Source organism: Pygocentrus nattereri, chromosome 15 (genome assembly GCF_015220715.1).
Source record: "Pygocentrus nattereri isolate fPygNat1 chromosome 15, fPygNat1.pri, whole genome shotgun sequence".
In the NCBI taxonomy this organism is placed as follows: Eukaryota; Metazoa; Chordata; class Actinopteri; order Characiformes; family Serrasalmidae; genus Pygocentrus; species Pygocentrus nattereri.
This window is the reverse complement of record NC_051225.1, coordinates 22,923,919-22,951,044: the sequence shown is the minus strand read 5'-3', so window position 1 is coordinate 22,951,044 and position 27,126 is coordinate 22,923,919. Positions and strand designations below refer to the sequence as shown.

Genomic DNA, 27,126 nt, shown 5'->3' with positions numbered 1-27,126 from the left:
AAATGAATAATTCAAGGCTATTTTCTCATTTGGGTTTGTCCAGCACTGTGTCTGTAAATTGACAAAAAGTAAAGCGAAGTATCTTACGCTCTGTTGGAGGTGCAAGGATGGAACGGGAGCGACTCTCTTTGCCCTCTGCATATTTGTCAGAGCAGGAGTGTGAGCAGGGTGACCAGGAGCTCCAGGGTCCCAGCACGCAGTCCCCAGGACAGGGCATCTCACACAGCTGCTGAAGTGGAGGAGGGTCTACCAGACACTTCACGCTGGGGACAGTCTCTCCTGCAGGACGAGACGAGGTGTAGTCTATGTTATATGTATGACCAACACACTCAGTAGGGAACCATAAGGAGCAGTATTATAAAAGTTATAAATCTTTTACACAAGCCACATTTTAGGCTATAAAACCCAGTGGTAACAACACTACACCATGCAAATTGAGCAGCATGCTAAATAAGAATTATTCATAAAGTTACTGTGGTGGAGATTAGCTTGCCAGTATCTCTTAATGCTGTAACATTTTCACCAGTGTCCTAGGCAAGAGCTGATCAACATGCACATGTAAATGACTTCACACATATTAAAGACGCACGTGGCGCTTTGGTTGGCAGCCAAAATCAATATGATGAAAGAAACAAAAACAAAGAAACACAGAAAGCCAAAATTCTCAGAAACAGAGTTACAAAAGGGAAGAAACTGTGACAAATATTAATAAATTTGTTTTTCATTTTTAACCAAGGAATAAAGTTTTTTTTTATCTAATTATAATGTCTTGAAATTCAACTTTTAATTTTAGGAATTATATTTTATGATGTGAGATTTGACATGCTGACATCCAAATTACCATAGCAGTTTTAGTTTTCACTTCCTCCTTTTTTATTACAAGCTAAATCTACTTTCCACACACAGGAGAGGGATTCATGATGTGCGATTTGATTTAGGTAGAAGAAGCTGTTTTATGCTCAGTGTCATTTAAGTCTGTCAATCAGAAATCAGTCTTTTTTTTCTCCTCAGTGCTTCTACATCAGCAGTCAGAAGTTTGTTATACTGTTAGAAATAAGGTCTGTGCACAGTTTTTAATATCATATACTTAATCACTAGCCTGACAAATGCCTTTCAACTGATGACAGTTTGGCAAAAATGAGGCTTGCTTAGTTTCTTGTTTCAAGAGATAATGAATGACGGGTTGAAATATATGCAGCAGTAAGGTGCAATCAACACATTATTAATTTGTTATGCTCCTGGGTTTTATTGTAGCTTTAATCAGAGCCACCTTATTCTTACACTCAGAAGATCTTGAAGACTTCATAAGCTGAATCAAGAATGTCCAATTATGGGACTGTAAATAATTAAAAACTGGGAATTGTAAGGGCATGAAGACTTTTTATATAATACGCTAGAGTAAGAATACATGACTGCAAACTGATGGAATATCCCGGGAACAAAACTCTTTGGTTAACCCCTTGCACAGGGCCCGTCAGCAGGCCCAAAGTTTTATTACACTCTTTTATGAGCTAAGTTTGTTTGCATTGATGTCTATGTAGTTGCTGAATATATAGTCTTAGTGTTTTAGTGTTTTCCAGCACGCCAATCAAACATGAACAAATGCAATTGCCCTCTTAGTTACTCAAGCACAAAGTAACCAAATTTCATTGATTCAGTTTCTGGGACATCCCTGAATCATAGAGAGAGCTGTTATCTACAAACCGAGACCCCTTGGAACATTGGTGAATCTTCCTGGCCTGCCAAAGTTTCCAAAAAGGCTTTAACAAGTCACCCAAGGATCCAAGACAAAATCCAAGGAGCTGCAGTTCTCTTTAACATCAGTTAAAGTCAGTGTTCATGACTCCACAGTAAGAAAATGACTGGGCAAAAGTGGCACTTATGAAAGATCAGCTAGACAGAAATCACTGCTAACCAAAAGAGACATCAATGATCGTCTCACAGTTGCAACATAAAAAAATAACAAACACCTGGACAATCCCTACTCTTTTTGGGATAATGTTCTATGGACAGGCTGGGCTCTCTTCACTACAAGTCATCCTTCTGTTTAACACACGTCCATTTGTATCTGCTGTGAAGCAAGTTGTGCATTTCACAATACTAACATCACACCAACATTAAAGCAGGGAGGCCATGGGGAAGTTTTCTTCCTCACGACTTGGACAACTTGCTACTACGGAAGGAATCACAAATTCTGTTCTATATCAAAGTACTCTTGAGGATTCCTGAATGATCAATGTCCAGGAGATATGCCACGGCAGGGTCTCAACCAGCAAGTCATGCTCAAACACCTACCACTATCTATGAATATATCTGAATTAAAGCAGTTCTATAAAGAAGAGTGGGCTTCAATTCCTCCACAACAATGTGAAAGGCTGATATCAACTTATAGGAAATGTTTATTGCGGTTACTCCTGCTGAAGGTCATGAATGAATTGCCCCCATCATTTAAATAGGGCAATTACTTTTTCACTTGAGTGATGACCACATGGGATAATTTTGTTGTTTGAAAAAGTTCTAAGGCAGCATTTTGCTTTAAGAATTCATTGTGACAAATATACAATAATAAAGAAAACCAGAAAAAAAATAAAGAAACCAAATATTTTTTCACAGCACTCTTACTCACACATACACGTATTGCGCGCACACACACACACACACACACACACACACACACACACACACACACACACACACACACACACACACTACCCCATCTCAGAGTGAAGAGGAGAAATCGATTTCACACATGTTGGCAGACTCTCTGAATAGAATCAGATGAAGTGAAGAGTGATAAGCCTCTTATTCACTTCTGCTCTTCCATTTATCGCTAGAAACCCAAGGAAGCCCACATCACACCGGCTGATCTACAACCCTTAGAGCCATTCCGTCTCTGAGCCTAATAAATATATACGCAAATGGAAGCCTTTTTGAAAGCTGAAGACCAATTTAATGTTGTGCCACTCTCAAATGTACATTTTATGACCCCTGAAATTATCATTGAGCCAGTTATTTTATGAGGATGTAATTTACAGAGTGAAGCTCCTGGATTAAGAAAAAAAAATTCTATTTGCAGTGTAGGAGAGGACTATTCTCCCACTTGCTTAAGTGGAAGGATATCCAGCGCATATAAAGGAGTCACAGGGGAATAGGGTTCGAGAACTGCTTACAGACAGGAGAGCACAATGAACTGCTTCAAAGAGACTTCACACTGACATTTTAAAACATGAAGGACGGTAAGATGGGTGAGGCTGGAGCAGAACAGATGTTATCTGGGTTTGGTTACAGCTTTTATGATACAGATGTACCTGCACTTGCATGACTGTTTCTTTCACAGTCAAATTTCATTGTAAAACAATAAACAAAAATACAATGACAAAAACACACAAAATAGATCAACAGCCATCATATAACAGATCATGTGTTCTAGTTGCAGCATAGATCTCTCATTGGTACATGTTGTTGGTAGGTTGTGGGAGCTTTGGCTATTTTTTTCTCTTTTTCCATGCACAAGTTGCACAGCTCCTTCACCAGTGGTCAATTTCTGACCATTGCTGGCTGGACAGTAGTGACACTACTAGTGAATAAATTACAATACCACCAGCAACTCCAATGTCCCTGATACATTCCTAAAACACAACAAAGCCACTTCCATATCACTACTGTGCCAAAAATAATCCACCATCCAAATGATAACAGGTCCGCAAATGGTCCTATGGTGGTCTCTTTCCACTGATGGGCAGGGTAGATGGTGGCTGACAACAGTGCAGAAAGTATTGGGGTAGTTAATCAAAAAAAGCTATTTGTTACAAATTACTAATTACTTCTTTCAAGCTGTAGTAGGATTGAATTACGGACCACTCACTGAAAAAAAAATGAATATCATTACTTTACTTCTAATTTACTCTCCTAAAGCCTAAGCTGTCCCAACTTGAAAATACAAGGGAAGCTTACTAGTGGTACTTCAAGCTGAGCTGTCACTGCTGTTTCATATTTCTAACAACCCACTGATTAAACTGCCGTTCATATTCATAGTTTTTAGGACTTCCAGCAGGCCTAGATTGATGTTTTTTTTCTCACAAAATTGATTCCAAAATTGGCCAACGCATGACTGGTTGACTCCGCTGTCACTTCTTAATTCTGCTGAGAGTTAATCTAATGTCTCAGGCTCCATGTACCCGTGAGAGACAGGATTTTTTAAAAACTAATAATAAACCTAAAATGAAAAAGAAAAACTTTAAAAGAAATCATAAAGATCTAAAAATAGAAAGTCTATAATTGACCGCAGTTATAATATAAGGGTCAGGAAAGGACATGTTTGGTTGTAGGTTTTCATTCTAATTAAGCAGAAGCACTTCTGATTCTAGTTGTTTATTCAGTCAGTTGATTATGTCTGCTCCTACTTTGTTGGAATGAAAACCTGCAGCTACACCAGCCCTTTTTGGATAAGACTGGATACCCCTGATCTGTTCAGTAGGTGTATCTGACAAATTGTTCAATAAAACTGTGGGTACAAGGTGGGTCCTAGCATAAACATGACCCCCACCATAACCCAGCATGTCCAGTATGTTTGATAATTTCGAGCACTGCATGCTGTAGAAAAATTCAACGTGAGCTCTGAATAGCTGCCAATTATATTTCACACACCATTCATTGCAGGAAGAAGAATACAAACTGATTGGCTTTTGGCAGAACTCCATTAAAAGGTTACAATGTAGAATCATTTTTGTTCAATGAGAGAAAAACGAGTTATCAGTACATAAGCCCATGGCTGTTGCTATAGTTCCTATAAGGTGATTCTGCATTTAAGCTTAAACCCGGACAATAATAGCTCATATTAATCAAAGTCAGCAACAGTGCTAAAAATGAAATGGTTCTGTTTGCAGTCTGCCTAAGCTGACCAGGGATCAGTGCATGATCATTCATCTCAAACCTAGAATTGAAACTCATCATTAAACTGGTTCAAAATAGCCCTTAAATACTAATGAGGTCTAACCTACACCCTTGAAGAACAATATTTTGGGGCTGTGTACCAATGTGATGTGGATGATATTGTGCATGCTTAATTCCCACTTCCAGAGTTTGCCATCTTCAAAGAAAATCCTCTTTGTCATAAAACATTTTACATTCTATATAATTTTAGTGTTCTTTATAAGAGACATGCAAGTGCTATTAAAAGAGTCCTGTGGAAAACTGAAACAAATGCAGAGAGTGATTAGGCATCAAGTTCACCTCTAGGGTTATTGTTCAGTTTATAATCCAAAGAATTACTATTTAGTAACTACTATGAATTATTCAGTAACTACTCTAAAACAAATATGGAATTTATTAAAGTGAGGAACTGAGTACACACTCAAGATTCAAGGGCTCTCTAGTAAAGGCAATGGTTGTATTTAGAAGTGTTAGCTCTGTTTAGAACCATTTCATGCTGAAATGGTTCTTTGCATGGTGAATTATCAATAATGTGGTGTATATAGTTCTATATAACAACAAAAGGGGTTCTTCTATTGTTACAAGCTTGGCATTGTAACAGTAGCAGAACCCTTTTTCGTGCTCTCTAGAACATTCTTCAAAAAATTTTAAATATAACCAAATACAGCACATTCTCCAATCTGAAGCCTCAAATGTCAGCCACTCCAGCCTGAACTGGTTCTATATGTAACTCATGGTTGTAAATAGAGCCATTGCCTTTACTAAAGAAGCCTTGAAGAACTGTCTTTTTAAAGTGTGTAGGCCTGGACATCGTCACTGCCATGACAAAACTCCTAAATGATAAATTATCAGGAGAAGAAAAAAATGTCTTAACTTTCAACAAAAGTTAATGTAGCAAGTTTTTTTCTATTTTGAGCCTGTTCTACTGGACAGTTCATCATGAATACTTTGTAAAGAGCTTATGGCATTTCAAATTCTGTCCAAAAAAAAAAAATGTTGGAAATAGTTCAAGCAGTAACAATATAAGCCTCTGGGCTTTAAGGGTTTAACCACAAGATTGCAGGTTCAAATTCCTTATTAGCACAGAGAAATGTGGCAGAAATCTGTGTATGTAATCAATGAATGTATCTTGTAACAAACAGTGCTAAATTAGCCACTGGTTTCCTTCTAATATTAAAGTTTCAGTCTCAAGGCTCTCAAGGAAATTGGACATTGGCCTAAAGGGGCAGGTTACCTTCTCATGGCAAACTCAATTAAGTTTTGTGTTCCACTGTTGGATTTCATTTATAATGTTGCCTGAACATTTAGTAATTTCTTTAAAATATAATCGAATAAATGAATGCATTATCCAAGTTTTAGATTCCATAATTAATTGTTGTTTAAATATTGTTTAAACAGTTGATTTTGTAAAAATTAAAAAGAAAAATTATAACAAAAAATATATTACTTGAAAAAATAAAGATTCTGCAGGCACCAGGCATATATCAGGGGCACCAAAATGCTCCCATGCACATACTCGCTGACCAGTGGTCCATGTCATGGACAGTCACACCTGGTGGTGGACTGGACAGTGCACTGAGACAGACTCCAATCGTACGTGCAAGAACAATCTGCTTCTAAATCCACAAGAGCCTTAAGGCTCATACCTTTTGAAGCGATTATCCAGACTCGCATGAACAGGAGCTTGACTCAGTGTCCATGGCCATGGATGAGTGACATTTGGGCAGCTATATGACAGGGTTCATGCAATCTGAGGACTCGAAAGTGTCTAAGCCGCTTGCATAGCTTCTGTCTGCGAGAGATACAATGCTTGGAAGTGTCTCCCTGGGACACTGTCTGCTCCAGCCTCAACATCATCACACCGCAAAATTCAGGAGACAGTTATGAGACAACTACCCCTAAACTCAAACCTGAAAGAGCAGCCATCAACACCTGCCGGCCTTCAGCTATCATCTCTAGGCCACAATACACAGCTCAGAGAACAAGGTGTGTAACTGGAGCTCATGCTGCTACCAGGACTGCTGTGTGTGTGTGTGTGTGTGTGTGTGTGTGTGTGTAATGACAGTCATTAGCAGTGTGTCCCACAACGTCCCGCTCTCTCAAATCCTACGTGCGCCCTGATGGATGAGCCACATTTATCTCTGTGGGGACAAAGTCAGTCCATGCCAGAGAAAGACAAAGAGGAGGAGAGATTGGAGAAGCTTGCTGTGCTTGCCCACACAGGCTAATTCCACAGACATTAACTGTGAAATGACAGAGCTATGATCTAGGTCAAAAGTATGGATGCAGCTATAACTTTGTAAAAACAAACTCATCAGCATAAACTTGAAAGAATCAAGTAGGTAAGTCAATAGAAAACCTGCAGACCTTGGTAAGAACTGTGAGCCATTTAGATTGAGGAGGGTGTATTAGCTAATAACACTGGACATTGCAATCCGGTTTTGGCTGCTAAAGTGATGGCAGAGCTTCATGCCAGAATTTTGTTAAACAAACATTTTTTTTTTGAGAATGTGAAAACCCTTGAGATTTACATTCATACAGACATCAGATGCAGCAAAAGCAAAACAACATGAGTAATATGAGTGCTAACAGAAAACATTTCAAGAGATAATAGACAATAATATGCATATTAAAGGATTTGACATCTCAAATGGAAATTTATAAAATATATATAAAACTTTCTAAATATTTGTGATTGCATAAGTATTAATCAAGGTTGAATTTGGAAAATAAAACATTTCAGATGCCTGCTTCCCTGTCTGGTCAAGACTGTTAGTAGCCTCATCAGCATGTCAGCTTTTATTTTCTGAGGTCAAAATTTGAATGTATGAGATATTAGAGGTCAAGCTTCATATAATCAGGGGTGACTTTGGTAGCCACAGTGGTGAGTGCTAGTGAAGGCAAGGAGAAATGTAACCAATCACCAAAAGCTGTTAGCATTTGCTAAAATATTGCATTTATGTAAGAACAGATGAACAAAATAACTTGACACAGAACAAAAGCCTGAGATTTAAACCCTTGTCCAAGGCCTGCCAACTGGTCCAGAGTTTTATTACGCTCTCTATAACCTAAGAAATGCTCAACCAATTTACAGTGAAGTCCCTAAACAGTACAAGATTTTAAGGGGTTATTTTGTTTTGCCTTTGCTGCAGAGTTTTACTGCAACCCTAATTGTATCCACCTGATTCGCACATTCAGATGCTCCTGAAGACTTGATTAATTGTTTTCGCTAAATGTGTATTCGCTAAATGTCACACTTCCACATGAGTAATATCCCTCTCATGCATGAATTATAATAAACTTAGTCAGGATTTTTTACTAAGTGTTTTTATACATCCTTAGGGATGTAAAACAAGGTTTGAAAAAAAAAATTCTATCTTTATTCGATAAAAAAATATTTAACTGTCCACGCATGTGTACTTCATGCATTTGTTATTGTAAAAAACATCAATGTAATAACTTGGTAGTTATATAGGTATAATTTGTAATTTAGTTATACAGTTGTAATATCGTATTCTGTTGGAATGGTGGTTCCTCTGAACTGAGGAGGATAGTGTGACACAAGTCTCTGAACTGTTAAGTCTCTGAACTGAGCCTATTCTCTCACAGTAACTTATAGCATGTATCATATTTCCTGTCAAAACATCCTTGTTGCTCATTTCTGAGACTATTTTCTATGATAGTTGCCAAAGCATCCGGGGAACAAAGCTACAAGACACTGCATGCAGATGTACTTGGTTCTTTGTGTACATGCAGCATCTTGGCATCTGCTGGCGTTTTTTGCTTCCTTGAGCTGGGGCCAGTGGTTTCCAGGGGTATACCGGATCTCAGGGGGGGCCTTAGACACTGCTCTGCGTTTTGCCCGTGGTGGAATGGCACTGGGTCTGCCTCTGGTGTGTATTTTCATGGATCCTGCATTGAAAAGAGTACGAGCTATTGACGCCTTGAAGTGCAGCAGATCCTTTGCTTCATTTCCAGAAATTCTATAAAGGAGCCAGGCATTCACAGTTGTGACATCAAGGAAGTGAAAGAACACTCTTATGTACCACCGTTTGTTTCTGCGTCGGTGTGGATACATGGCAACACATTGATCCATGAGATCTACTCCACCCATATGCTGATTGTACAACTTCACGGAAAATGGCCTTTGGATGTTGAGCATTTGCTTCTCTTTTTTGCTCCATCTCTGTGTAACATCTGTTGGGGACAGGCCGGTGCAGGAAGAGGCCATGTGAATAACTGAACTATCCAACCAACGTGTGACAGTGATCCTGTCAGAGACAGAGACAGATCCTCTTCCTTCTTGCTTCATTTGCTTTTCTCTTTTCAGCTTTTCTTGTGCTCCATGGAGCCTGTTGCTTCTACATGTGCCAGTGCCATAGATCCCTAGGTGTTCCAGTGCCTGAAGGAGGGGAATGGTGCAAAAGAAATGGTCAAAAAACACCTTGTGGTTCTTGTCCTGAATGTCTTGACAAAGGCGCACGACTACATCTCCAGCCATTCCCAGCTGACTGATCTCACCTCATCCCCCAGCTGGACCTTGATAGGGTTCAAAGTTGTACATGTACCCAGAGGATCCTGCTCGCACCCACAATTTCCTTGGTCTGATTTTGACAAACCTGTCAGCATTTTTGGGGTCCAGTGAGTAGTTGTCAACAATTGTCCTCTGAGGTCAATGCCAGCTTCTCTTTTCCTTTCTGGACAGCGTAAAGGTTTGTATTGTGTACAATGTCATTGATCATATCCTGGGTGAAAAGATGCATGAAGAACTCATTCGGATCTGCTCTCTCAACATTCATCTTGCTCTCTCCTAAGAAAGGAGGCATATCTCCCTCAAACTGGTTATCCTTAGCTTTCCAGATATTTCTGACACTCTTTTCTTTTGCTTTTTTCCCCTGGGCCCTGGAAGGTGGTCCCTCAGGTTCAACAGCCTCATCTCCTTCATCAGCTTCATTTCCTTCCTCAGCCTCAACTCCCTCAGCAACATTTCCAGACTCCTCACCTTCACTATCACTGCTTGAACCTACTTCTCTGCTTGCACCTGTCTGTACTGGCAGCCATTCCTCATCACTGCTACCAGAAGCACAGTCTTCCTCACTTGAGTTTGGAAACTCCTCTATTACCCTGTAGGCCTGATTTTTATGGGCTCTATAAAATATAAGGATTTAAAGAAAAATACTCAAATTACATTATAGTTGTATTTACAGCCAAAACAGTAAAGCATATGAATTATTTTCAAGAACAACATTGGTAGTAATTGACATTGCATTAAAGTAATAGAAACATAGCTAGTGATGCATGATGTACAATTGAGTGGACAGATTATTAATCTGCATTTCCTCCAAATGTAAAATAAAAATTTTGAAAATCTTTACATAACATGTCACCTTAGATGTTAATTGATGTAATTATATTTTTAACCTGCAATGGTATCTTTTTATAGAAGGTAGAAACAGAAATAGCCAAGGTGTTTGGTCTTTCTCCCTGTCTGTCAGCCATCTTGGTTTCACTGACTATTTTTCCCCATTGCAATGACTAGCCAATGGGATTTTTTTGTATAGGATGATGCAATAGCTTCCACTAGAGTGGACTATATGCAGCAGTGCCCAAAATTGCAAGCATATATAGAGAAAAAACACTTTTAAACAGCTCTATTCATGAAAGGGATATATTACTGTAGTTACAATCTTTTGATTAAACTAGATATCAATAAAACTTTAGAACATTCCTGCTTGCTTCCATACTTTTGACCTGTGGTGTTTGAAATGTCTGAGAAATAAAAGAGTGAAGGACAGAAAGTGAGGCATGTGTTGTACCTGTCACCGTAACACACTCCACGCTCTGATCCTGTGTTCCGCGACCACAGGCTCCATCCTGAGGCATGCAGGGACCTTGTGTTGTCACCCGCCACTTGAAGCTTATGGGGTCATGGCAGGTCATAGCTTCAGTAATGTGAGGGCAGCTCTCAGACTGACCCCATACCTCCTCAACTATAAAGCGTGTCCTTAACATGAAACCTGAGAAGGAGAAACTGCATCAGAAGGTGTGTCTGCGCAACAGTGTGTGTGTGAAAGGTGTGAGGGGCTAAACAGTGCTGTCAGTGATTCTATATTTAGTAAGAATGCTGTGAAATTGAGAATGAGGGTAACATCTTTTATTCAAAATATTAGCCAAAAATCTATCGTTTATTAAAAGTATAATGTTTGATTGTGTTTGTAGTGTTTGATGGTTTCAATCCGGGTGTGTATCTTTTGTAAAGATAGTGTGTGATTTTGGACATGTGTTAACTGTTCTGAATGTCCTGAATGGAGAAAACTGCATACATGTAGTGTTTATTTTTTTCAAATACAATATCGTGACAACGTAAACCATAACACAAGTAAGTAATTATCATGATATAACTGTTTTATATCAGCACATGCCTACAGACATTGAAAACCACCAATGTTTTTCTCATTGAACTCGCACTATTAAATTCAAATTAGAGGCATTTAAAAAGGACCAACACTCCAGGGGAAACTGCACTCATCTAATGATTTGCATTCAACTGAAGAACACACACACACACACACACACACACACACACACACACACACACACACACACACACACACAGACAGAGTAATTGAATGCTTTATGTCCACATAATAATCTGACTGATCAGACAGGCATAAACATCAGTAAAAGAGCACAACAGGTTCACTAACACTAAAGAGAGAGAGATGAAAAGAAAATGAGTGGTTCATGGTGAATGATGGAGGGGTTTCTGCAGTGCTGTAATTGCTGCCCCAGTAAAGGGTCAATACTGCAGCTGAAGGTCAGGGACACTGAGACCATTCCCATCTTATTGTCAGCCGACACAAGAAACTAAATGGATGTCTGTGTTTGTGAAAGACCTCAAACTGTTTCACTGATAAGCCCCTTTGTTTCTTTTGAGGGTCTCTCATTTGTCGTCTTTTGCAGAATTCTATGATTTCAGTGTCAATGATCAATCCATTTCTAGATTGTTTATAGCTCACACTAATTTTCATTTTTGTAAGTTTTATATTATCACTATGGTGCAGAAAGATATGCAACTTTGTAATCTTTACTTTTGAAATAAATGTAGACATTTAAATTTCTTCTCTGTTGTTTGCTTACAACAGCTCATGCATTATGGAAAAGTGTGAATACTGCCAGTCAAATTACATGTTTTGTTCAGTGCACAATTTCTATTTATTTGCTAAGTTTAATATTGGAAAAAATTAAATATAAACTGTGCCATAACTTTTGCACAGGCCACATTTTATATTTATTACCAGAACCTTAAAGTAAGCAAATAAACCGTGATTAACGACATCTTTTTCAGGGAAAGCCTCAATTATTTCAGCAAGATAGTGCCAAACCACATTCTACATGTATTACAACAGCTCTATAGTACAAAATGTCTTGGTGCTACCGGTCAACCATTAAAACACCTTTCACATTATAGAACAAAAAATATGACAGTGGGCCCCTGAGCTAAAATTTTATATCAAGCAAGAATGGGAGAACATTTCACTTTTAAACAGCAGTTGTCCTCAGTTCCCAAAAGCTTACAGCGTCTTGTTAAATGAAGAGGTGATGAAACACAGTGGTAAATATGCCCCTGTCCCAACTTTTCTGGAATATGTTGCTGGCATCAAATTCAAAATGGGCATATATTTTTTCAAAAAACAATACAATTTCTCAGATTCAGCATTTGTTGTTTTTGTACTATTTTCTATTAAATATGAGATTTACATGATTTGCTCATCATTGCACTCTATTTTATATACATTTTGCACAGCGTTTCAACTTTTTTGGAAACAGGGTTGGATTATGAATATTATACCCTATAACTATAAATTAATCAAAATACACCTAACAACTACAGCATTATCTTAATAAATGTATATATTTTATTTTATATTAGATACTTTTAAGCCTTTAAACTTCAACCTTACATGTGATCCCCAAAACCCACATATGGGCCCACACTTCATAATATATTAATATATTCTGATATTATTTTATGGTAATTACTGAATAATTGAAATGAAAGAATCTAAAGGTCTAAAGAATAAGACTGCGGCTTAACAAGTTAATGTTCTACTGAGCTTCTGGTGCAATGATCTTTCTCTGACCTTTCTTCCCATGATGCTCCACACGGTTGTCATGAACACAAGGTCCCCATGGCGACCAAGGTGAGAGACGGCATGGTTTGGAGCACGGGACAGAGCAGGGCTGGATCAGCAGAGGAAGAGGAGAAGAGCAGAAGCTCCGCCCAACAGGCCTGGACACTGTATAGATAGAGAAAGAGAAAAATTATGCTGACTCTATACAAGCTCAGCATACTCAAAAATCCATAAAGTAAAAGTAATTTAAAGTGTCTTTTGACAGCACACGGGCTTCAGATTACCATTTTAATTACAGCAAAGTCATTTACAGAACACTAAATCCCCTAAAGCACTCTGCTCAAAATCTTAACACATATAGGATGAAAGAGAAAGTCAAATTCTCCAGCCTCAAACATTCAAATGCCAAAGTATATTCTCAAAGTGGGCGTCAGGTAAACTCTGAAGAACTGCTATTCATCTGTTATTCCACATCCAGTGCCATATCATTTGATTCGCAATTATACTAAACCATATATTTCCTGTGAGAATGAGACTGTTTTGATGGGAATGCTGAACATTCTGTTCAAGAGCCATTTTGCATAGATGGAGGTGGAACCTTCAGAGGAAATATATATTTAAGCAAAAGATGTTTTTTCCTGTCCCAGTCAACCCCTAAGTGATTCCACCAGCAGGCAAAAACTAAAATTATAATGTAAATGCACAGGCAAATGAATTGGTTGGGCATGACACAATATCGAGCAGCTTTGGATTAGATGTGTTATTTTGATCACGCTATTTGAAGGTCCAAGGTGTATTTGGGTGTGTAGTCCCTGTAGTCCCACAGACTTAAGGTTCTCCACAGACTTTAGGCTCTCCACATTTTAAGCTTTCCTGGGTTCTGGAGGACTGAGTTATGTTTTCTATTTTTGTTTTTACAGTTCTGCCATCCTACTGAGAAAGATTAGCCTTTTATTGACCTCAGATTATCTGCTAATTGGCTACATCTGCTTTTCTTCAAATTGCTTATTTTAATTAAGTATCCATTTCTGACTTTTTGTGTGTCATTGTATTTAGTGTAGCTCTTCAATCTGGTTTATTAATATTCCACGTCACGCAGCCCTTTTGCATCTCTTCCTATGCTTATGTAAATAAAATGCCTTTTGGTTACAGATGGCACCAATCTCATGCCAACTATCTGTATTGGGGCAATATCACCAGAACCTACTGGATCAGTGATGTGACAGAGGAAAAAGAATGAACAGATCCAATCAAGAAATAAATCTAGCTTCAAATAGTACCCATACATATAGATGTCTGCATTCTTGTATCGTAATACTTCATATGAATCCTGTATTCATAATGCATTTACAGTGTGGTATATAGCTTACTCAATGCCTTATAGTCATAAGCTTGTATAATTGTTCCTAGATAATATTGTTATGCACTATAACGCTTTCATAGCCAGCTAGCATAGCATTACAATTTGCAGTTAGCTAAAAATAAACAACCTATCAAATTCACACTACATATAAAAGTTTTTTTAAAAACAAATTCCTCTTTAATGATTTTTTTTGTCAGAGGCTGAAGTGAGTACACTGTGGCATTCTCCTCTATGAAAGACACCACTTATGCACAGGTTGTTTTGTTAATGAGCTGTTTATGGTCACAGCCACGCCGTCCTTAAGCTGAATTTTGAATAGTTTGCTCTAAGCCTAAACTCTCCCAGCCATCAGTGTTGGACTCAGGTCTGCGCTCTCCTGGCTCCAACTGGCCCAGTACTTCATAAAGCTGAGGGCTAGCCTCACCTTTAGGATAAGAGTCCTTATAGAAAAAGTCCAGAAAATTATGGCAACAAATCCAGTTAAAAATTCACAAGTGAGGAAGACTATTCGGGCTCAAGGAAAAGCATGCACAAGAAAAATTAGCCCGACACTCAGCTGATTTTTTTCTGCTCACTATTGAGCTTCTGCTCATGTAAGAGTTTAATTCGTTTTTGACAGTGGTGGGCGGGTCCTGACATATGACTGTACTGTAATTGGCTGGCTGTGAGTTGTTGCATATAAAAAAACAGGAACAGGACTTTCACTCTGAAAGATACATGAAATATTTGCAGGGGAACGCAATGTCATTAGCTTTTTTTCTTTTTTTTAACTATGGCCACTTCAGGGCTCTATAGAAAGACGAACTGCACAGAACATTAGTACAGGGGTGTTAGCCAAAACGCTGCCTGTAATTAATGAATTCTGCCTGTGTGAATGTTCAGTAATCATGATTTCTCACACCCAGCCAGTCTGAAAACATGTTGTATTATTTTAGAAACTCCTCTTCTTTCAGGTTAACATGATTTTGACTGGTCTAATGTGGTTTAACCTTTGTTTTGTAGCTACTACATAGTCTCAGACACTAAAGGTTTTATACAAAATATCGTGGTTGTTTTACAGGTAAAAATTACGTTATATTTTTTATGAAGTCCTATTCTAAGGTAATTGCTGTTAACTAAAGTGCTTATCATTACACACACAACAATTTGCAGTGTTGCTCTTTTTGATTAAGTGACAGGAATATGGCTACAAATCAAGGTTAGACTATTAACATCACTTCTGAAGAGATAGGGTAAAATAGTTTATTTATTCACAGTTAGAAATTAGACTAGATTTTCTATTGAGCTCAGGAGAAACATGGCAGTTACTTGAACACAGCTGTCTAGTGGGCTGAAACTGGCTCCTTATTTGCAGCATCTTTCCAGACCACCTTAAATAGTGTTTTTACAGAGGATATTTTACCAGAAGCTGGTAAAAGAGTTTTATATGTAATATAATACATGTAATAATTGTAGAACAGTGTTGAGAACGCTATTATGAACTTTTATTTCATAGGCTTCACATTCACAAAGACAGAAGGAGGTAATTACAGGCAGTGTTTTGGCTAATGTCATTGTACTGACAGACTCTGAAAGTAGTCTTCTAGAGTGAAAGTCCTGTTCCTGATTTTTTTATATGAAGCAAAAGCTCTGACAACCATTCACAGTGAGGCAATCACAACACAGATCCAGACGTCATGTGTCAGGACCAGCCCACAACTATCAAAAATGAATTAAACTCTTGCAGCAGAAGCTCAATGGAATGAGGTGCCAAACATGACAAAAGAAATGTGAAGAAGCACCTGACGGAATGAACATTTAGGATGCGAAAGAGGTTGAGATACTGTGTGAGAGAGACTGAATCCGCATGAGAGTGAAACTGCACAAGAGACACTAAATCTGCTGCACAAGAGACACTAAATCTAAAAGTTTGCTATCAAAATGAGCAGAAAGAACAGTGGAGTGTCAGGCTAATTTTTCTCACATGCGAGCACTTTTCCATCCACAGGGGTGCTTTTAATTGTGAGAGTAGTCCTTGCTTGTGAATTTGTAATTGGATTTGATGCCATAGAAACTAACTGCAAGAGAACAATACCTAGAATAAGCTTGCACCATATTTGCTGAACACACTACAATACCCAGCAAATGTTTATCTGGATGTGTGTCTGGATGAACACAGGATACATAGAAAGTGTCACCAAAAACGGAAATGAGATCTTTTACAGTCCATCATACACAGTTCATCCCTTCAGAATGAACAAACATCAACAGTCACAACACCTGTCTTTAGCATGTCAGTTTCTGTACTTGGAGTGTGATTATGCAGGGATTGGTGTAATATAGAATGTAACACTGCTACTGACAACACTACAGGGGCAGTCAGGGGCAGTTGTGGGCTGGAGGTTAGGGAACCAGCCTTGCGACTGGAAGGTCACTGGGTCAATCCCTGAGCTGATAGTATGTAACTAAGGTGCCCTTGAGCAAGGTGCCTAACCCCAAACAGCTCCCAGGCACTGTCGATGGGGCTGCCCACCGCTCCGGGCAAGTGTGCTCACTGCCCCCTAGTGTGTGTCTTCACTAGTGTGTATGTGGTGTTTCACTGCATGGATTGTAGAGGTGAAATTTCCTCATTGTGGGACTAATAAGGGTCAATTACTCTAATCTAGTACAGATTAGAGTTTGATTCTCTGCTACACCAAAAAAGGTCCTTGAGCAAGATGCCTACTTTGACATTCTTCCACCCTTGTAATTCAGAGGATCAACAACTTTATTTCAAATTAAAGATAGCGCTTAAAGCCCTTGTTGTAGAGACCCAGAAGCCAATGTGGAATCTCTCTTCCAGTCCAGAATGCTTCAGCTTTTTAAGCAAAATTTACGCACACACATAACGCAAAATCCATACATTAACGCGTGACAATATCGCGTGATAACATAATAGTTCCTCATCTGTACAAGATGCTGACTACAGAATTTTTTTTCTGTACAAAATTTGAGCAGTTTGAGACTTTAAGATTGCTACATTTAGATGCACATTTTAAGGTAGGATGCAATTCATTTTAAAGCTTAGTAGTTTCCAATGTCCAAGATCGGTATGGACATTGCAACGGACTGATAAACGTCCCCAAAAGCTCACTGCATTCATTAGCTACACTTACAATGGGACATTGTTGTGTTTTCAGAGATCCTAACACAGTATGCCTCCCGGGTCTGGATTCCGCCTCCACACAGGAAGCTGCTGTTGCCATGGCGATGATCCTGCTGACTGAGAAGGGGTCTCACCTGACATGAACCCCAGTTTGTCACCTTCCAGTCATACCTGTGATTCAACATATTGAATACTATAAGTGTACCAGTGCACCATCTGTTTCAATTAACTGTTGCACTGAATTTACTGGATTCAAGGGTGTGTATATATTTTTTTATACCTAATTTGGACTTTACCAATAGACAGATGTACCAATAGAAATGCTCGAAAATTACTAGGAATAATGTCTTCTTATATTAACTCCTTCTATAATTTAAGAATATATTTTCCTCCTCCTGTAAAGTTTTAATTTTAGATTTTGGTTTGGTTTAGTTCTGACAGTGACAGTGTATTAAATCAACTTAATAAATTATGTAGATTTTTTTTATTCATCTAAATGTATACATTTGAATCAAGTAAATTCAATGAACCACTTTTTTCAGTGCTCCTGAGAGAAATATACTGTAAAGTAATTAAAAGCATTATATATAAATATATACATAAATTCTGTTTTTTTTTTTGTTTTTTTGTTTTTTTACAATAGTGAATTCTTACACTTTACCTTGGGCAGAATGGGAGTAGGTCTACAAGAGCATTGCACGTCTGAGCTTCTTCTAGAACAGGGCATTCTTCTCCCCCACCAATGGGGATCCTTTTCATGTTGCGCTTTCTACTTCTGAAGCCTGGTAACTGGTCAGCCGTCCTGCAGGTTTTAGAGCACGGACTCCACGCTGACCAATCAGACACTTCACAGTCTCTGGGCATCACACAAGATCTAAAGTTCACCGGGGCGGGATCGTGATCACAAAGACTGGAAGCAGAGAGAAAGCACGTAAACATCTCCATTTACAGTATTATATTTATCCAAGATGAAATGTTGATAATTGACTTCTGCTGAGTTGCTACTACTTTTTCACACTGCATTTTGAACTTCAAGGTGCTAGCTTTTGGTGTCATCTAGCAGTCACGTGTCTTTAAGTCTCTTGGATGTCTGACAAAAGATTCCAAAAACAGCTTGTAATGTTCTCACTTTTCTGGAAATGCTCATCAGGGTAAATGACTCAAACAGCGAGTGAAGCTCACTGAATATATTGACATTGTGTCCCAAAATTGTGGAAACAAGGAAGGAAAACAAATGTGTGCATGTGAACTGGCATATCAGAGAGTGGAATGGAAAACAAAAGCTCAACTGGCCATAAATAGATGTGTTCAGGAGCCAAGTTGTTATTTTTGGCAGCCTTCCAGCATCTGACAAAAACAGTGTGATATGTGGAGGAAATCTTTTCAATTTCAGCTGTACAAAATTTAATTTCTTGTGTAGTGTGTGAGATTTACTAACTATGACATTCTCTTCCATAGCCCAATCAGTGTTTACTTTTACAGCAAACCTGCTTCTATGGCAAACCTAAATGTAAGTATAAGCATCTTGCAAGTGAGCATGTAAGTCATCTTACAAAGTAGCCTACAAGTCATCTTATAAATTGGTCTAAATGTTAGCTTACAATGTAGCTAAAAATAGTTTTTAAAGTCAGCATACAAAGTGGACTACAAGTCAAGTTACAACATGTCTTAAATGTAATTTTACAAAATGAACTACAATTCAGCAGTGGTGGACAAAACACAAATCATGTGCTGGAGTTAAAGTAGAGATACCAAAGGTAAAATATTACTCCAGTAAAAGGAGAAGTCCTTACTCTAGACCTCAACTTGAGTAAAAGTACAAAAGTATTTGCCTTCAAATGTACTTATTGAAAGTAAAAGTACTAAAAGATTAATTATGACTCTAATGTCCTGTAATCATTTTTTGTAACAAGACTCACTTCTCGAACTCGTTTTAGGGGAAAATACTCCAGTGTCTCTCTTGGTAAACCAGTCTTTTAATAGAATGTCATTAATTAGTCTGACACTAATCTCTATTAAAATGATGTGATTGTGAGACATAAAAAACTGAAGGCAAACAGTTTCCATCAGGTAGAACTGAGGGGCTCTAAAATCACTTTTTACAAACAAGCAAAGTTTCAGTTTAAGATTACTTTGTAACTTAGTTACAAGTTGAATAAAAACTGGCTTTAAACTCAGGATCACAAAAAAGTTTCCTTTACTATATTGACCTGTAGGTCTCTGTTTATAAACATAAACTAACCGAAACTAATTTACTATAAAATGAAAGTGTTTGTATGAATTCAGAAGAAAAGAAACGTGCCAGTTACGACTGCACATGTGGACATATTTCTATATTGTGGTCTATTTACACAAAGTTAGGTTAGTTCATCATTTAGGTAGATTAGCTGCTCCCAAATGTTTACACTGCTGTGCTGACGTTGAACCGTGTGCTTGCACTGGGTCGGTATGACCAACAGATCAAACCAAGCTCAGGACAAAGTGACCGCTGTGCCCTGATTGGCCCTTATTCTTGCTTTGCGCTTCTTTTGTTTTGACATGTTACATTTTTATACACACAAAAACCAAAAGGAACAACAGATTTCTCAAAGTGTAGTGGAGTAAAAAGTCAGATATTTGAGTGTAATGGAGTGAAAGTAAAAAGTCACCCAAAATGGAAATACTTAAGTAAAGTACAGATACACGAAAAAACTACTTAAGTACAGTAACGAATTACACTTATTTAGTTACTGCCCATCACTGCATCTCAGTGCACAAAGGGGCTTATAACTCATCTTACAGAGTGGCCCATAAGTCACCTTACAAAATGTGCATGTTCTTAATTAGTGTGTAAGTTAGCTTACAAGTGACCTGGAAGTCAGTTCACAAACTGGCCTAAAAGTGAATTTACAAAGTGTACTACAAGTCATCATACAATCTGGACCTACAATCATCTTACAAAGTAGCCAACAAAAAATCTTATAAAGTGATCGTCAAGTCAGCTTACAATATGGCTTGAATATCATTTTACAAATAAGTCTACAAGTCAATTTATGAAGTGGACTATGAGCCAACTCACTAAGTGCCCAACAAATCAGCTTACAGAGCGGCCTATAAGTCATCTTACAAAGCATGCAACCTGCAAGACATGGTACGACGTGGCTTACAAGTAATGTTCTGAAGTGGTGTATTAAAAGAAGTCAGCTCATAAACTGACCCACTAGTCAGCTTACAAAGTGCCCTTCAGTTTAGCTTGCAGACTGGCCTATTGACTTACAATGTGGACTACAAGTCGCTGTATAAAATGGAACTACAGTCATCTTACAAAGTAGCCTATAAACAATGTTATAATTTGGTCTACAAGTCAGCCTACAGTTTAGATCAAAATTCTTTTTACAAAGAGGTCTATAAGCATACCAGCATACCTAGTCTCCTACAAGTCAAATCACAAAGTGGCCCACATATCAACTTACAAATCGGCCTACAAGTCAACTTACAAAGTGGCCTACAAATCCATTTACAGAGTAAATTAAATTAAGATAGACAGAGACAAATTATCTTAGAAAGTGGACCTACACTCATCTTATAATGTAGTAAGGTTAGCTTCTACAAGTCAACTTACAAATTGGCTTACAAGGTGAGCTGCAAGTAATCCTACAAAGTAGCCAGGTCCTCTTACAAAAAGTGGCCTACATGTCTTTCTACAAAGTAGCGATCATGTCAACTTATGGAGTGGCCTGCAAGTACAAATTGGCATAGGAGTCAAGCTCATGTAAAGTTAAACTGCATTTCAGTTGTCTTAATGTTTTTAGTGAACCAAAAACAATCCAAAAAAGCAAGCTGATACATCAGAAACACTTAAACCACAGAAAATTTTCAATGAAGTGTTGTTTAAGTACATGAAATGCTCAAGATACTCTTTAAATTAAGCTCAAGTGGGTCACATTAGCAGACTACAAATTCATAAAGTACATAAAGGTATAGTGTTATAAATAATGAAAAATGTGTCAAACACCTTTAACAGGTGTAATTCTTCTTTCATCAAGCAAAAATACAATTTATGCAGAGCAAAAAATAAAAACAGAAAAGGTGCATTTCACACTGTCTCAGTTTATGCACCAGGCAGGTGAAAAGATTGTTAATGTAATAATAGTAATCATTAATACAGCTCATCAACAAACAATAATTATTCAAGCAAATCTGAGCAAGTTCTGAGTCAGTTCACTTGGCAATTAACTAATAATTAAAAAGCTAAGAACTCAGCTTGGGTAAGATATTTAAATTTAGAAGTGTTTGAATTAGATTAACCTCTTATTTATCCATCTTCATAGTCAGGCCCATCCTAATTACTCCAAAAGAGTTTGCTTTACGGTTTATGAAAAGGGCTTAAGAGCTATATTTCAGTGTTCTGTGTGTCGTCTGCTTGTTCCCAGATCAGAGTGTATGTTAAAAAAATAAAGCTTATATTTATAAGCAAAAACATTTTATTTGTCTTGTAAAAGTTGTTCTAGCCTTTTGATCAACATCTTGTTTGTAAGTTCTGAATATGGAGCCTATTCGATAAAAACTTGAATTAAATGAATAATGGATCAAACACTATGTTTGAGTGTAAGTAGATGAACATAATGAAATGTGACAGTATAATTCTGACTGAAGCTCTTTACAGCTTGATGAGCACTTTCAAAACAAATGATGCTACTTACTCTACCAGTCAAAAGTTTGGAGTTGCACTTTTAGAGGTGGATTCCCTTCTTTGTTTTGTTATTTTCCACATTTAGCATAATGGAGAATACATAAATATTACACAATTATACACAAATACACCTCTATTTTGATGCAACTGAGCACATTTCTGTGATTTTTCAAGTTGTCCCACAGGACAAGATATGATTTTGAAATAAAAATCCCCATCTATGGACTTTTGGTGCTAGACTGTGACATAATTCACCTCCAATCCATTCTAGTTTAACATTCTGTACTGTCTATGGTACAAAATACAAGATAGCAAGCAAAAGACGAATATTAGCTGATGGAACTTTTTTCCTCTGCAACAGGTAATGTGATCTATGTAATGTGTACTCTTGTCACGATTTGGCTCATCCTAGTCCTGTCCATGTGCTTTTGTTTTCATTGTGTTCTTCCAGGTCCTGCTCCCTTGTTTTCAGACCCTGTCCTTGATTGCTTTAACCTGTGTCCAGGTTGTTGCTGGTCTTTGTATTCTCTTGTGGTGATTGTATTATCTTGTGGTCTTTGTTCGATCCTGTGGTGTTTTATTTATTCCGGCCTCCGTGGTGTTTCCAGTCTGTGTTTATGTAAGTTATGTCTGTCCCTCGATACCCCCGTGTTGGCTCCTTGACCCTGGACTGTCCAGACCCAGAGTGTAGATTTGCCCATAATAAATCTCGCTTATCTCAGCATATACATCCGCCTCATCATCGCTCCACCACGTTACAACTCTGCACACTTGAAACATCTATATTGGAGTGTTTTTAGTGGGACTTTTCACCTGTGCTCTTACATTACATCCATTGGCTAATTACAGGCTTGTTGACGAGCACACCATCACTCTCTACTTTGCTCTACACCTTATCAAAGCACTGGACTGGTTACAAAGTTCACACTCTGTTTGTTACCACCCTAATAAGTATACTTTCTCACCAATGTTCAGTCCAAATTTCTGGTGGTTGCCCCCATATGCTCTTGTTATGAGATCATATCGGCCCCCATCTCAAGCAGAACTGAAGGGTATTTGGATAGTCCACTATAGCCCATCCATCCATCCATCCATTCATCCATCCACCCATCATCTTCCGCTTCTCCGGGGTTCAGGTCGCGGTGGCAGCATCCTAAGCAATGAGGCCCAGACCTCCCTTTCCCCAGGCACTTCCACTAGCTCCCTGGGGGGGATTCCGAGGTGCTCCCAGGCCAGCTGGGCGATATAGTCACGCCAGCGTGTCCTGGGTCTTCCCTGGGATCTCCTCCCGGGTGGACTTGCCTGTGACACCTCCCAAGGGAGGCGTCCAGGAGGCATCCTAACCAGATGCCCGAACCACCTCAACTGGCTCCTCTCGACGTGAAGAAGCAGCAGCTCTACTCCGAGTCCCTCCCAGATGACCCAACTTCTCACCCTATCTCTAAGGGAGAGTCCAGACACCCTGCGGAGGAAATTCATTTTGGCCGCTTGTATTCGCAATCTCGTTCTTTCGGTCATTACCCAAAGCTCATGACCATAGGTGAGGGTGGGAATGTAGATCGACCAGTAAATCGAGAGCCTTGCCTTATGGCTCAGCTCTTTCTTTACCACAACAGACCAGTAAAGAGCCCGCATCATTGCTGACCCAGTAGTGTCCCCTGCCTGTCAAATCTCCACTCCCTTGTACTATCAGTCGTGAACAAGACCCCGAGATACTTAAACTCCTCCACTTGAGGCAAGAGCTCATCCCCAACCCAGAGAGGGCTCTCCACCCTTTCCCGCCTGAGAACCATGGCCTCGGATTTGGAGGTACTGATCCTCATCCCGGGCCGCTTCACACTCGGCTGCAAACCAATCCAGCGAAAGCTGAAGTTCATGGCCTGATGTCCCCAATAGGACCACATCATCTGCAAACAGCAGCAATGTGACCTTGGAGTCACCAAACTGGACACCCTCCATCCCCCTGACTTGCGCCTAGAAATTCTATCCATAAAAATTATGAATGGAATCAGTGACAAAGGGCAGCCCTGACGGAGTCCAACTCTCACTGGGAACGAGTCTGACTTACTGCCGGCCATGCGAACCAAACTCCTGCTTTGTTTGTACAGGGCCTGAATGGCTCGTAGCAAAGAGCCATGTACCCCGTACTCCCGAAGCACCTCCCACAGAATACCCTGGGGAACACAGTCGAATGCCTTCTCCAAATCCACAAATTACATGTGGACTGGTTGGGCAAACTCCCTGGAGTTTCCTGGAGAGGGTAAAGAGTTGGTCCAGTGTTCCATGACCAGGGCGGAACCCGCACTGCTCCTCCTGAATCCGAGGTTCGACTATAAGCCGGACTCTCTTCTCTAGTACCCCTGCATAGACCTTACCAGGGAGGCTGAGGAGTGTGATTCCCCTGTAGTTGGAACACACCCTCTGGTCCCCTTTTTTAAAAAGAGGCACCACCACCCCAGCCTACCAATCCAGTGGCACCGCCCCCAAAGTCCACGCAATGTTGAAAAGGCGTGTCAGCCAAGACAGCCCCACAACATCCAGAGCCTTGAGGAACTCAGGACGAATCTCATCCATTTTAGAGCATTTCTATTAGTCCATTCATTCTAAATTTTTCACACAATATAAAGCACAGTTGGGGTGTTGAAATGATGTAGATATACATATGTGTGTGTGTGTGTGTGTGTGTGTATACATACATATCTGTAATATTTCTACATCATTTCAACACCCCAATCAACTTATGTTGATATAGTGTGACAATTTCATATATATATATATATATATATATATATATATATATATATATATATATATATATATTATATGTTTACTTTGGGACAGTACGAAAACTTGTTTTTTTCGTTGAACATGTTCCAATCTGAGGAAAAAAGTGACGCTGTGGAATGTTACAAATGTCACCGGCTCACTGATCAAATTACAAAATATCAAGGAGCTGGCTCAAATATTCAGACACAAACAGCTCAGCTTGTATCATCAATAACAGCAGCAGGTGCTGGAAGCAAAAGATGGAATATTGGGCTATTCCTATATACCACAATTGTAATATTTCATATTACCAGTCCTAAGGTGTCAAATTTCTGATAAACAATACCATAGCTGAAAATCTGCTTATGAGGGGAACAAGTCTTTGGTGAATATGGAAAAGCCCATATGGCTGTGATCATAACACACATTAAGACGTGCATACAAACATGCCCACATACCTACACACACATACACCCACTGCACTCACATTACATCCAGGGCCTGAAGGGAGACACGGAGCTGTAAACAAGGTAGACACTAATATCCCTGCAGCCAGATGGCATTTTATAAAACAAGCAAAAGCAGCGACTGGCATTAACCAAGCGTGCCAAGGGGTCTGGATGATTATTCATACTTCATGCATTCAGTGGAAGAGGGTAGGCCTCATAATTGCATAGTATGACACAAACTCACTGCAGTCTGAGCTGAAATTCTGAATGTGCGACTGCATGTAATTGAAAGGCAATGGCAAATTATATGGCTTTTTATATGAGATCCATCAGCCATTTAGCCTGTTCAGATACACTGCAGGAACTAAGAGTCTATGGCTGGGTTGACTGAAATATGCATCTGATTTATTGCTTGCTTGATTGATTAATTGGTCTATTCAAGCTCCGCCTACAAACATGTGCTTCTGCAGCAATTGTTCCCAAGTTGGACGAGTTTTGCAGCAAGCTGGCAATAATCCCTTACAAGCTAACAAGAAGCTGTAGCTGTAGGAGTTTTTTGCCACCAAAAAAATGTTGGTGAGTTAACAGTTTCAAATCGTATGCATGTGAAAGATCAACTTGGTTTATCTTTTGATGTTGTGTATTTGAGCTGATGTTAACAGCACCGGTTCTTGCCTGATTATCTATAACAGGCTCAGTTAGCATGGCGATATAACCATAATAAGACTTTCATATTCACCTTTTTGTGTTCACAAAAACACAACAATGTTACTGAATTATTGTAAATGTGAAATGCAAAGCTTTTTACAATAGACAAAAACCTTTTAGAGGAAAACCTGGGCAAATAAGACTGGAGAAGGGGGCATGGCTGAACCAGCAGGCTAAGTAGATGATGATGCTCACCTTTGCAATGTTTCTGCCAGCCTACTTATAGTCATCTCTTCCTTCAGTAGGCGGCAGAGAAGGAGACCGTGAAGGCACGAGAGCAGAGCTGACCTGACCCGAGCTGAGCCGACTGAGCTGAGCCGAAAGAAAGAGGACCGAAGAGTCGCCCGCGAGTCGTGCCTTATTTTGTAGGCTAAAAAGCTGAGCATTTTGTTTTACAATTAAAGAAAGCTCTCCACCTTCACCCCCTGCCACCGGCGTCTTTCCTCCACCCACTGATACGAACTATTACAAAGACTAATGTGATTCATCTCAGTCAATTACAAGAAATAGTGCAATTACTTTAAATGTATTATTTTCATTGGTTGACAGCCCTGGTGTTTCAACATATGCTGTGTTGCATGCGACAGTTTGTAATTAGGTTGAAAGACATTTTTGACAGTTTGTGGGTTCAGACCATGCCCTCCACATGTAGAGGTAGGATGAGAGAAAACTGATTGAGGGAGGGTGGGAGAACTCTGGGAAGTTGGTCTGGAGTTGGGCAGCCTCTGCCTGTAGCTAGAAGGACAACCACCGCCCCCCCATAGCTGTAGTAGAAGTGATCTAAGACTGAAGAACCGGGAGGAGGTGGATTAGTTATGGGCATTGTATACACTTTGTCACAGGAATGGAGGATGTGGATGTGAGTTTATAGGGCGTTGGATTGGAAGAAGGAGGGCTTTCAGCCATGTGCCACAGCATAACTACATTGATTATCACTTAAGTGTGTGCTACCCTGCAACAGTAGGTACAAATTTTTT

At 39.1% G+C, this 27,126-nt stretch overlaps 1 protein-coding gene across 3 annotated transcripts in view; it reads right to left on the bottom strand.

The window, feature by feature from the left end:
• thsd7bb (thrombospondin, type I, domain containing 7Bb) overlaps positions 1–27,126 on the bottom strand; it is a 139,812-nt gene that overhangs the window by 44,713 nt on the left and 67,973 nt on the right. For all 3 annotated transcript variants that reach the window (XM_037545142.1, XM_037545140.1, XM_037545141.1), the window contains exons 4-8: positions 18,216–18,464; positions 17,565–17,725; positions 13,077–13,232; positions 10,749–10,949; positions 88–279 (exon numbers count right to left, since the gene is read on the bottom strand). In XM_037545142.1, the coding sequence (XP_037401039.1) occupies positions 88–279; positions 10,749–10,949; positions 13,077–13,232; positions 17,565–17,725; positions 18,216–18,464 (959 nt within the window). The remainder of the gene's footprint in view (positions 1–87; positions 280–10,748; positions 10,950–13,076; positions 13,233–17,564; positions 17,726–18,215; positions 18,465–27,126) is intronic.